The sequence below is a fragment of the Amphibalanus amphitrite genome, unplaced genomic scaffold, assembly GCF_019059575.1.
Source record: "Amphibalanus amphitrite isolate SeventyFive unplaced genomic scaffold, NRLGWU_Aamphi_draft 000088F_arrow, whole genome shotgun sequence".
Lineage (NCBI taxonomy): Eukaryota > Metazoa > Arthropoda > Thecostraca > Balanomorpha > Balanidae > Amphibalanus > Amphibalanus amphitrite.
In genome coordinates, this window is record NW_024881584.1 from 780579 (window position 1) to 794240 (window position 13662).

Here is a 13662-nt window from a genome sequence, read left to right on the forward strand (position 1 = left end):
AATCGATGTTCATTTTTTAATTAATTGCCGTGTTCCCGCGGTCAAGCACGCTATGCACTGCATGATGGCTAAAATTGTGTCGTAACCCACTGTTGTGTCCGGTGATGCATTATGGGCAGTGTCCGGTGATGCATTATGGGTAGTGTCCGGTGATGCATTGTGGGTAGTGTGAAAAAGTGAAGGCCGAACCTTGGATGAGTGTGCCACGTGTTGGATTGGGAATAAAGCAAGTGGAAGCGGAGATTGATTGTACGGAAAGGGAAGCCGAAGCCGACGATACAACATTTGGCGACGAGAGAGTATTTCATTGACGGAAGCATGGCGGATTTTCGTTCCCTATCGGCACCTCCCGCTTTCTTGCCTACACCTGGTGCGCCAGTTTTGCCGTGGGAGCAATGGCGCAAAGCTTTTGAAGTGTATTTACTGGCTTCAGGGGCTGATGATTTGCCTGATATACGTAAGCGGGCTGTACTACTGCACTGCCTGGGATGTGAAGGTCAAAATGTCTTTCAAAATCTCAAAGATACTGGTGACAATTACAAGTCGGCCATGGTGGCTCTGGAGGCTCATTTCACTCCAAAAGTAAACGTTGTGTCAGAACGTTACAAGTTTCGACAACGTTGTCAGCTGCCTACTGAGACGACAGAAGAGTATGCTAATGTGCTGAGAGGTCTAGCCAGTCGTTGCAGGTTTGGCGATCTGATGGAGGAAATGGTGCGTGATCAGATCATCGAGAAGACTCGGATGCCACGACTGAGGGAGAGGCTACTGATTGAGGCTGAGCTGACGCTTGAGAAGACGCTACAGCTTGCTGCACAGTCGGAGGCGGCAACCCTACAAGCGAGGGAGATGGAAGCCAGTGCACAAGTAAGTGTTGTCTCCAGGTCTAAACCTGTGAAGAGTTCTACTCAGGTGGGAGCTCAGGGCCTCGGCTAACATGTTAACTGGTGGGCCAAATGGCCCACCAGCCTCAAAGATTTGGCCCACCAGTAATTTTCCAAAAAATCCAAGTTTCCACATTTTTCACATTTCAAATTGAATTAGCAGATCTTATCGTACATTTTCAGGCTGTAAAGTAGCCATCGGTGAAACATATCCTTGTGAAAAAAAATTCAACCTATTGTTTGCAATATCCTCTTGGGGTAAAAAGTGAACTAAAGTGGACTAATTGGACTAAGTGGACCTCGGTCACACTTCACCCGATTGGAACAATGGACGAGAAACAGACGGCGTCCGGTGATGTCCGGGGGATGTCCGTTCGTTTCCGTTGGACGTCCGTTTCTCATCCGTTCATATCCGTTCCATGTCCGGTGTTGTTCGGTGTGCTCAACCGGACACCACCGGACATGGAACGGATATTAACGGATGACAAACGGACGTCCAACGGAAACAAACGGACATCACCGGACGCTGACAGTTCTCGTCCGTTTCTCGTCCGTTGGTCCAATCCGGTGAAGTGTGACCGAGGCTTTAAATTTTATACAATAATCGCGAAAGACGTCTGCCTCTGTCAATTACAGATAGTGTCGGCGGCTTCCAGCCGATCGAGGTCTGCGAGAGTTCTTGCAAGCTTTCCGATCGATCGAGTGGTTGCAGTCACATAAGCATCTGCCGCGCAGACCAGTCGGTTACAAGAAAAACTACGAATAAAGAACAGACCAGTTCAAACGGTCGGGGATAAGCCTGCGAGCGATCTCAGACGGCTCGCCGATAGACACGATATAAGCCAGAGTCAAACTAGAGGTAGTGTCGGCGACTTCCAGCCGATTTAAGTCTGCAAGCGATATTATGCGTCTTCACGACCGGTATGATGCTTGCAGTCACACATCTGACCAGTTGGACGAATTTCGAACCGTTCACAGTCACGTTCCAAAAATTTCTCATTTGGGCTGAAGATGACACTCAAGAATAAGAATGGATAATTTTCCACTCTCGCATTTTGGGTGGCTCGAATTTTCCACTCAGACACCCAAGAGAAATTTGAAGTTTGGGACACTGTTCAACAGAAAAGAACGTGTACATAACTTAGTTTTTTTTTTAAAGAAAATATCAGGGTTGCGCAGTGCGCTTGGGCTTTTGAGTCAATTATTTTCCATGCGACACCAATAGGTTTAATGATCATTTTCAGAGATGTTGGGGTTGCTGCTACAACCCCCTTTTGGGGTTCCTGCTACAACCCATTTTATATATAAAGTTGCACTCGTGCTGTTCATAATTCCTCCCGATCCACCCAACAACGCCCGATCCCATCCGACCGCTTCCGAATCTCCGACTACGGCGAGCGATCCACTCACGGCCGTAAGTTATCGTCCAAAGTTTTATAATCTGCGTCAATATTGTGTGCATACTTGTGCCACAGAATATATAGTCTACGACATGTCGATATGTCGATATGTACTACGATATGTCGTAGACTATATGTTCCGTGCTTGTGCGATTTTATGTGCACCGCGGGAGTATCACCACTGAGAGGGTTGTGGGTCCCTACTCTCTCCTCTCTCTCTCTGAAGAGTCGGGGGGGGGGTCGAGCCCCGTTTTTTTATACATTTTTTGAATGCCATCCTGACGTTTTTTTGCAGAATAAAGTGGCCAAAATCTGGGGAGAAATCGAAAATTGGGGGGGGGCTATGGCTACGAAGGTCAGTCCATGTCGCTGCCCAAGTGGCCCACCAGTCAAAATTCCTTAGCCGAGGCCCTGCAAGTGCTGTTACAGATGTGGCTCTAGCAAACACCTTGCATCATATCCAGGATGTGCAGGATGGAAGGCCAAATGTACTCAATGTGGAAAGACAGGCCACTTCACTAAATGCTGCATGAGTAAAAGTGAAACAAATGTGCATGCATCCAAGGCTGAGTCAAGTGCACGTCCCACTCATTCAAAGAAGAAAGTGTGCAATGTGGATGTCATGACTGTGGATGCTGGTGCTGTCGGCAACCTGTTGCTTCAAAAAGTGGTACTTACTGCTGATGATGCTTCTGCAGACTGTGAGATGCTCATTGACACAGGCTCTCAGGTGTCACTGATTCCAGATGCACTGTACAGCAACAGGTTTTCTGCTGTTCCACTCAAGGCGGCGTCTCACCAGCTGATGTCTGTGTTGGGTCATCCTCTTCCAGTGCAAGGGTGTATTGACCTGCAAGTGACTGTTCCGGAGAAGAACAAGAGTACCACTGCTATGTTCTATGTGGTCAAGGATGTGAAACCGATCTTGGGTCTCAACGTCATGTCAGCTCTGGCTTTGACTCTGTCGCCAGGTGCACTTGAACCTGTCTCTGCAGTCGAGGTTGTGGGAGAGCATCTGCCCATGATCTCTGGGTTCATTCACAAGCCAAGAGTGAATCCACAGGTGCCTCCAAAAAGGTGTAAAACCAGACGTCTGCCATTCAGCATCAGGGATGAAGTGGACTTGGAGCTCAAGAAGATGATGAAAGCCGACATCATAGAGGAAGCCGAGGCACCAGAGTGGCTATCACCACTGGTAGTCACTCGAAGAAGGAATGGACAAATACGCATCTGTGTGGATCTTCGTGGTCCCAATAAGGCGATCATACAAGACGCCTTCCCTCTGCCCTACCTGGAGGACATGTTCCACAAGCTACGTGGAGCAAAAATCTACTCTACACTGGACCTCACCAAGGCCTACCACCAACTGGAACTACACCCTGAGGCGAGGAACATGACTGCCTTCGCCACTCATGATGCTGTCTACAGATTCAAGAGGTGTCCTCTGGGCATGTCATCCATTCCAGGCGCGTTTCAACGTGTGATGACCACTGTGCTGAAAGGAGTGTCAGGAGTACAAAGCTACCTGGACGACCTGATTGTGTTCGGAGCGACAGCGCAGGAACATGACCAGGCACTAGCTACAGTGCTACAGAAGCTGAAGGAGTACAACATTCAGCTGAACATGGACAAATGCAAGCTACGACAGACTTCAGTCGCCTACCTGGGCATGCTGGTCAGCAAGGAAGGACTGAAGGTCGATCCTGAGCGGATCAAGTCTGTCGCCGAAGCCGTCACCCCCACCAGCCGAGAAGAACTACAATCGTTTCTCGGCGTGGCTGGCTACTACGCCAAGTTCGTGGCGGACTTCGCGACAGTGGTGGAGCCGCTGCGTCAACTACTGCGTGGCTACCAACCGTTCCAGTGGACTGATGACGCCAGCAACGCCTTCGCTGAAGTGAAGCGGCGCATCGTCGAGAGCGGCCCTCTGACTCCGTTCGACCCCAACCTACCTACGTTCGTGACCACAGACGCGTCCGGGGTTGGACTCGGAGCTACACTTTCCCAGCTACACGGGACGCAGGAAAGGGTTGTAGCGTTCGCTTCCCGCAGCCTGTCTACAGCTGAAAGAAACTACGCAGTCACGGAACGTGAAGCACTCGCCTGCGTGTGGGCAGTCGAGAAGTGGAGGACGTTCCTGTGGGGACATCCCTTCACACTACGTACTGATCATCAGGCGCTGGAGACGCTGCTGTCCCCTCAGGCGCATGGCCGTGCAGGCATGCGCATCGCCAGATGGGCAGCGCGACTGATGGTGTACCAGTTTGACGTAAAGTACATCAAGGGTGCGGAAAACATTTTCACAGACTGTCTGAGTCGCCTACATCACAGCGAAGATCCAGACGGCCAGACAGATGAAGACAGCTTCGTGGTGGCTGCAGTAAGCCTACCGGCTGTCACCGAACCCTCCTTCAGGGAGGAATGCGGCAAAGATCAGACGCTAGTCGCGCTTCGGAAGCTGCTCCAGGCTGACTGGCCACGACTGAACCAGCTGCCTGCTAACCTACGACCATACCACACGATCAAACACGAGCTGTGTGTGATGGACGATCTTCTGTACCGTGGAGAACGACTGGTGGTTCCTCAGTCTCTACAAGCAAGAATCGTCTCACTCGCTCATGAGCAGCATCAGGGCATGGTGCGTTCGAAGCGACTCATCCGGCAGACCTACTGGTGGCCTGGTCTGGACGCGCAAGTCGAAGAAGCGGTTCGACAGTGTCCTGTCTGTCAAGAGAACGAGAAGACGCTGAAGTGCACTCCTACCCCGCTTCAGCCGGTCGAGTTCCCTCCAGGCCCATGGTATAAAGCTGGAGTAGACATTGTAGGACCACTGTCAGGCCCGCGTCAGTGTCGCTACGCCATTGTGCTAATGGACTATCATAGCAAGTGGCCGGAGGTGGGATTCACAGAAGATATCACCTCCGCAGGAGTCATCTCCTTCCTGAACTCGGTATTCGCCAGAGAAGGGTACGTCCGGGAGCTCGTCACGGATAACGGCACCCAGTTTGTATCCGCTGAGTTCGAGGACTACTTGAAAAACAAGGGGATTCGACACCTGCGAAGCTCCAACTATCATCCTCAGGCCAACGGAGAAGTTGAGAGGTTTAATCAAGTGCTGAAAAGCACTCTGCGATCAGCGAAGTTGGTGAACAAGCCGTGGAAGGAAGCTGTCACAGAATTCCTACTACAGTACAGAGCTACGCCACACACGGCGACTAGAGTGTCTCCGTCGCAGCTGCTTCACGGAAGATTGATGGTCACCAAGCTGAATGCACTGCCGCCAAGACATACAGCAGTAGAGGACTCGGACGTACGTACAAGGGTCCAAAGGGCCCAGGAGAAAATGAAGATCTACACAGATGGACGTCGTCGTAGTCGTCCAGCACGGATCACTGTCGGCGATTGGGTGAGAGCTCGTCGAGTCGGTGGCTGGCACGGTCCACTGCAGGTGCTGAAACAGCGTGGGAAGTGGACATTCCTGCTGTCTGATGGGAAGGTGTGGAACGCGTCACGCCTCTGTCGAGCTGCTGAACCGCTGGACATCGCTGTCCCGCCACTCGAGCCGTCGCTACCTGCGCAGGAACCTGAACGAGCTGGGTCGGAGCGTCAGTCGGAGGCCCCGGCTGCGGAGCCACAGCCGCCACGCAGCTCCCCGCGTCGGATCGATCCTCAGGTGTCAGTGTCGCAGGCCCCATATCGCAGGCTTAGGTCTGCTGACGAACGCCGCCCGCCGGCACATTTTCGTGATTATGTTATGCATGACTGAAGCATTGTTTTATGTACTCGTTACGTTATGAGAGGGGGAACTATGTTGTGTCCGGTGATGCATTATGGGCAGTGTCCGGTGATGCATTATGGGTAGTGTCCGGTGATGCATTGTGGGTAGTGTGAAAAAGTGAAGGCCGAACCTTGGATGAGTGTGCCACGTGTTGGATTGGGAATAAAGCAAGTGGAAGCGGAGATTGATTGTACGGAAAGGGAAGCCGAAGCCGACGATACAACACCCACATTTCCTTTGTGCTCGACACGGTCGCAAATGACTCAAGCAGGGGAAAAGAGAGAAAGGAAAATGACGTGTTATTGAAGCTGGCAATGTGTGGAAGGTGATGCCAAATGTCGATCACCGACCGCAAGGGTGCCCAATCCAGCGCCGGCCCCCAACACCCAATCCAACCCAACACCCAATCCCAATCCGGCCTCCAACACCATACGACCTAACCCGCCCAATCCAGCGCGGGCCTCCAACACCATACGACCTAACCCACGAAAAAATGGGGTTTCGCTTCTTCGGTGCAGAACGTGATCAGTTTTCAGCTACATAAACGTATTGGATAAACACTCCTGTCCCAGTGAATGTTTTGCGTATAAGTTACGTTAAGATTGCATGCCGAAATTCCAACTCATTCATGGTTAAGCCCGGAGCTTTTTGAACGTCCCTCCTAGCTATAGTGAGTCTTTGAACTTGTTCTCAGGTAAGGTCACTTGACGTGACCTGGTGACCTGACCTTGAACGAACCGGGTCTGACATTTGCACAGCCGCCGTTTTTTTAGATATTCGCCAAAAACCTGCGGAGGAGGTGGGGCGTGAAAACGACCCCCTCCCCCTGCACGGCGCGGGTTAACCCGCGCCCCACTGGGGGTCCTGGATTTCCACGCCCTGCTGGAGGAGGTGTTTGAACACCCCCCCCCCCCCTTCTAACTCGGCTCCTAGGCCACGTAGCGATACGCGGAAGGCGGCGTGCGAAAGAGCACCAAAAACAATGACGACATCACATAGGTCACTTTTTTGGTCAGGTCAAAGGTCAGGTCACCACAGGTCATTGAAGGCAAAATTTCGCCAATTTTCAAGAAGCCAACGCATAACTCGGGAACCAATAGAGCTACAGCGCCGCGGAAAAGCGCATTCGATAGCCCTATTAAAGGGAGATAATGACCTTTTTCCACAAAATCTGAGTTAGGACCATTTTCTGACAAAACACAACAAGTTATAATGTAAATTTAAACCATTTTGCTCAATTCGGTACCTTGCCGCAAATATCTCAACTTGAAATCACGTTAGCGGGGAGCGCTGAAAATGACCGTTGAATAAGTACTTACATCACTTTTTGGTACTTGCGTGTAATTTTGTAAAATGAGCGTATTCCATACATTTGATCTTCATCACATCTAGTTAGTTAATGATCGTCTATAGTGCCTTCAAAAGATATTCATGGTTTTGGGGTGATTTATGTCTAAATTTACGCAACTATTTTTCCTGTTCATCATCTGACGCCATATGCTGCTATTTTAGTAGCAACGACTCAATTTTGAATCGGTCCCGCCGACTGCACAATAAAAGAAGATAGATACAACACTTTTGCGGCATCACTGAAAAACTTATGCAGTACTGTTATCAAAATTCTCATAACACCGTTCGACAAACCTTAAGTCTTTTTGAAATAAATATGCTTGTATTTTTCGCTTCAGGCTCTGACGCCAAAATAATGAATTTCGTAGTCGCAATCGCAAGATTTGGCTGCGTTTCTGGCGCATGCCGTTCATTTGTTCCGCATGCCGCATGCCGAAACAAAGAAGAGTAGGCACTATGTACCCCCGAATTAGAATCTAATTAATTCTAAAAAACCGAATTAACTCTAATTCAAATTAGAATCCTTACAACCAAGCAACGACAAGGCGATAACATAAACAAAAACCCAAGCGTCGCTGTTTGAAACAAAAGCGCCATATACTGCGACTTTTTATAGAGAAGGACAACGCATTTCGGTGGGTGTTACAAGTACTGCAAGTACTGCTTCTTTTTTGCAAAAATAAAAACCTTTTTCACATACGAAAATGTGCTAGGAAATTTTCATATTTTATAGAAACTACAGTAGAAATAGTATAGATGTCGAGTAATTTTTATTTAAGAAAAAAGAAAGCTCATTATCTCCCTTTAACGCCCTTTCTGAGCAATCCCTCAGATTTGACCTAACGTCAACGGTTTTGCCTGCAGAGGGCAAAAAACTGCCAAAATAGCCGATTTTTTTTCGGAAAGATTTTCTGCAATAACTTTTGACCCGAATCTTGCACCAAGTTACTTTTACCGGCATCGTGTTCCTCTCAAGAAGCATCGAATGAACTATAACTTGACCTTGAAAGGTCAACTTGAAAATTTGACCTCAGGTCAAGGTCATGACCTGACCGAAAATGGTCATGTTGCATATCAGTCGATGCGTATCGTCGACCTGAACACATCTAAGGCATTTTCAACGTTCTAGCGTGCCTCTATCAGAAGTTATTTGCGAATAACTGTTAGATACCATTCGTGACCTGAGATAACCTCAAGGGCTGAGATGAGCAGGGGTCACGGAGACCATTTTCATGATCAGTGTGTCTATGTTACTTGTAATTCAGTGTCTGGGAGTGTTGATAATGGCTTTCGTCCAAAAGCAGCGCATTCCAGTTTTTCTTCCATTGTAATTTATAATGGGAGGTCGCAAAATTGACCTGACCTTAGGTCATCGATATCAAAATTCTGAGACATACGTTTTGTACATGCTATTGCTCTTAGCAATCGTTGAAAGTTTCAAAGTGATCGGTCACTCGGTGTAGCTATGGCAGACATTGAAACTTTTTATGAGGTGAGGTCACTTCAAGTGACCTGGTGACCTGACCTTGAGTGACTTTGGTTTGAAATTTTAACAACATGTGTAGAATTCATGCATGATAAGGTGTTGCCGTTTATGAGATATTCGCGAAAAACCACGGGGGAAGTGGGGGGGGGGGGCAGGCCCGGCCGGGCGCCGTCAGTGCGCTGCAGCTATAGTAGCCAGGCGGAGGAAATGCATTGGAGGGATCTCTGCAACGCTATCGAGTTTCAAATTCGGATAAAGCGCGTGTAGGGGAGAGTGGGGAAAGATGCCCTAGGTTTTACTATGTCATATATTATTCGAAAATGACGATCGGAAAGCAAAAACTTGGAGTTTCAACGGAAGCCGACATCATTTTTCTCGAAAAATATCACACTTTCGTGGCTGAAATACACACATACACACACATGAAATGTATGATAGCCTTTTTTGCTATTAAGCATTTTCCTGAAGAAGTGAAATCTTACCCCACAGGGTGGGAAAGACGCCCCCTGGCGTTGGGGAAGATGCCCCCTGCACTATAAGTGGCATAAATGGGCACGTGAATCGCCTGAACAAATCAGTAGTCCCTTCGAGCCTGCAGTAGACACCAAACGTCATCGTAAGGGTCCTCAAAAGTAGTCGTAAGGGGCTTCAGAAGTCATCGTTAGGGCCATCATAGTCCAGCGCGGCCAAACAAGCCTCCGTGGTGGCGTTCGGAGACCACTGTGGGGCCCTTATAGGTCTTCATGATGTTTGAGGGCCCTCGAGCCCATCGTGGGGACCTCAGATGCCAGCGCGGCCCGTGGAGCCAACGTGGGAGCCCTCAAAGGATGTCGTGAGGGGCCCTGGAGCCAATAATTAGGCCCACAGAGGCCGTCGTGAGGGCTCTCAGAGTTAGATGCCGCCCAAAAAGTCGCTGTGTGGGCCGAGAGACCGGCATGGGGAGCACCCGATCGTACTAGACTCTCAATAGTCCCAGATCGGCTTTTGTCTCTCACCACAAGTATGTAATAAATGATTTGACGGGTTGCTTGAAGGACAGCCTACGTATTTAGGGGGGCGTCTTTCCCCATCAGGACAGGGGGCATCTTACCCCAAGTACCGAAGTAACATTAAATCAGTACAATTTGTTAGCCATAAAACTACACCCTGAAACAAACTGTTTGGGACACAGTACACGCATGTTAATGTATCACGACTATAGCAAGGGACGCAAAAATTATCTACTTTCTTTGATATTTACAATGTTTTGACACCAAAATATTTTTTGAAAGCAGCAAATAAAAAACATGCAATCAGCCAGCCGTTGCCCGACTGAGCTTCGCAAATTTTTGTGCAGTTAACAAGGCAGGCTTCCGCTTTACGCTAAGAACATTAATTTCCAGGTTCGATTCTTTGTTTCGCCGCTAGAGGGGGTGGGGCACCTTTCCCACCCTGGGCATCTTACCCCACTCTCCCCTACCACGGCGCATGATCCATCCACCATCTCCAATAGCAGATGAATGTTCTGTTTCGGTTTCGCCTGGATAACGCGTTGCGCCGACAACGCATGGTGATGGCATCCTGGTAGTATGAATCGGCGGCGGTAGTATGAATCGGCGGGGTTTTCCCCAGACCAGCGGAAAACCCCACCGGGCCGGCCACCGGTCGTAGCTGCATCGGGCACATCGCGCATGGGTTACACCGTGTCCGCTGGCCAACGTACCGAGTCCCAGCAGGTCGGCGGCCGCCGAGCTGGCCGGCGCAGGTGCCGGTGTGGGCCGCTCGGCGGGGTCGGCCGCTGGCCGCGGCGCGGCGGGCGGCACCGACACCGGCTTGTTCAGCACTGGCGCCGGCCCTTCCACGCGACCACGGCCCGCCTTCCTGGCGTTGCGGTGTTCCTTGATAGCGGCATCGATCTCGGCGTCCCAGTTGACCTGGCGGCAAGGCACGTCCGTCAGCACCGGTGCCCGGAGCACACACTCGCCCACCGCACCGGTGCGCAGCCGCTCCGGGCGGCCATTCGTGGTAGGTTTACACACTTTGTAGCAACCTTGTATACTAACCGCATGTGTAGGAGAGAACCGTCTAAGACACCGATGGTACGTACATAAGAATGCTTAAGCTTCTGACACAAATATATATATTTTTTTTCTCCTCCTTGCCAGGCTTCCTTGTTGGTACGCCAGCGTCTTTCAGTTAAGGAAACAGACCTGAGGCCGGATCAGCAAGGGAAGGGGCATGGAGCCAAGACCGAGTTTGCCAACATAGGAGACTTAGATAAAAAGGCAGTGATTCAACATGTGGAGGAGCAGTTCCATCTGTTAGAGCACCGCTATCGAGGTATAAACGACGATGGATGGATGTTTATTTTATCATCTTTCCACCCGTTAACAGGGCCAGAGCCTCGTCTAAGAGAATTACACTGGGGGGGGGGGGGGGGGGCAGAGACTCAAGGAGCCAAACCTAGGGTACCCCCAAATCCTGTTTTCTCACCGGATTTAGGCCACTTATTTTTCATCACAGTCCTGAAACCTGATGAACCTTTTTAACACTAAATAAATAAAAATAGTAGACCACCCGACCCATGCCTCTGCATTAGTTTATAACCCCCTTAGTTTTGGACCCGCTACACCTTTTTAAGTCGGTCATTTGTTTACGATTTCAGCCTCTCATGAATGCTTTACTGTTCGTCGGAGTTAAAATTTAACGACTTATTCCCGTTTATCTAAGAATCTTGCTCCCGTTATGGCTATAAGGGAGCCATCACTTATTTGTATGCGCTTCTGCTCCTCTGTTCGTGCAAGGTACAGTTAAAACGTTGAAACCAAATATTTTCTGAGAATAATCGAGCGAAATGGACAATTGATGCCCTCGAATGACCTGAACATTGACCTTATCCTAGCAATTTATTACGAACGCATACCTATATTTTTTTTTTGCGAACCACATCGGTTTCTAATGGGCCCCGCCCGCTTATGAGCGTCAGGTGCCGCGCTCTGATGGCCATTGCCAGCTTCAGGACCCACGTTGGCCTCTGGTAACACACACTAGTCTTTCCCGTCCACAGAGACGGACCACCGGGCTGAGCTTACGATCACCCAGAATGGGAGCCTGCTTCATTACGATTAGGAGCTACTCTTGCCGCACACCGGTGGCCGTCCAGCCAGAAGTTCAACGTCGCGTAGTGAGGACGACGATAGGTAGAAACAACAGATTGACGCCCCGAGGACAGAAACAACATGAGAATACGTGAAAGAGAATATGCGGGACACGGAGTTAGGTCGCCTGAAAACCCGAAATGTAACGTATTGCTGAGCGAAAAAAGCAATTGTATCAGGTAAACAAAATAAACACGTGAACACAGTCAGAGGTAATCGGGTACATCAATGTGCTCACATTGCAGCCATGTTTCGTTTACGCATTTGTTTTTATGTGCACTGACGCCTTGCAGTAAAAATTAGTTTGCCTTTTCGCTTTTGCCCCCCCCCCCCCAGTAGTGGCATTTTTACTCTGACTGGGGGGGGGGCAGGCCGGTGACTGCGGGGGTTTGCCCCCCCCCCAGTTAACATGTTGGACGAGGCCCTGAACAGGGCAAGAAAATTAATGGAAAAACATTGAATTACATTTTTGGAAATTCATGTCACCGAAAATAGCCCGAGATAAACGCATGACGATACATTTTAATATCAATAACGTTTGTTGTCCAAGTGACAACAACATATGGAATGGGGAGCTATAGAATTTGTCCCGGGTGCCCACCCTGACCCAACCACTCTCCCCGCGCCTAGTGCCGACCGAGACAGAAGCAAACTTCCAGCTAAGTTATCATATAGGTGAGAGTCACCGAAATGCTATCCCCTCCGCAGACCTGCCAGGGTTCCGTACCTAGTCGGAGATGTACTCGGTCGGAGTCGACAGTTCTGACCACTCAGTCAGTCAATTTTGAAAGCCAGAGTCGGAGTCGGAGTCACCAAAAATCCATTACCTCCGCAGACCTGCTTTGGCTGTGGAGTCATGTATATCATTCGATGCACCTTGACGAGCTGGACACAATGATACCATCCGCGCAGCTGTATCTTGTTCCTGTACGGAGTTATTGGCAAAAAAACCTTTGGTGACCTTTGATGACGTCATATGACCTTACAGCTGCCCAACAGCAAAACAGACCTCAAGGTAGTGAAAGTTTATCGTGTATGAAGTCATGTATGGTTTATGGGGCCATTCCGACCCATTTTAGTGGTAAAAACAGGGAGTTGGTTTTTCCCCCATTGACTTACCTATAATGGGGAGGTGTAGAAATTGACCTGACCTTAGGTCATCGATATCAAAATTCCGAGATATACAAATTGTAGCTACTAATGACCTTATAACATCCTGCGACTTTCAAAGGCCTCCGACATCTGCTGTAGCTCTGGTACGGTGACAAAGTTGCAAAAAAGTGACTTGAGGGGTCATTCAAAGTGACCTGGTGACCTGACCTTAAAAGTTAGGAGGTTCAAACTTGCAGGCCATGTGTAAAATTGATGAAAGAATAGTCGTACCAAATTTCGTAGCGCCGCGGTTTTCCCGCTATCTACGAAAAACCTCAGGAAGGGGGGGGGGCGGATATCCGCCCCCCCCCCCGTCGGGCCACGGGTTAAATAAGCAATGCCTAAATTAAATGAGTGGTGTCGATTTTAATAGTAACATGACGAATTTAAATGTATCTTGCTCACTTTCGTGGCTGTGCCTACGGCTGGCATGTTAAAACCCTCGCCGGACCTATTGGTTTTCTACATACGCGCC

At 49.4% G+C, this 13662-nt stretch overlaps 1 protein-coding gene across 3 annotated transcripts in view; it reads right to left on the minus strand.

Annotated features, from left to right (window-relative positions):
- LOC122379989 (stromal membrane-associated protein 1-like) overlaps nt 1-13662 on the minus strand; it is a 78276-nt gene that overhangs the window by 17974 nt on the left and 46640 nt on the right. For all 3 annotated transcript variants that reach the window (XM_043362722.1, XM_043362721.1, XM_043362720.1), the window contains exon 5: nt 10601-10811. In XM_043362722.1, coding sequence (XP_043218657.1) covers nt 10601-10811 — 211 coding nt within the window. The remainder of the gene's footprint in view (nt 1-10600; nt 10812-13662) is intronic.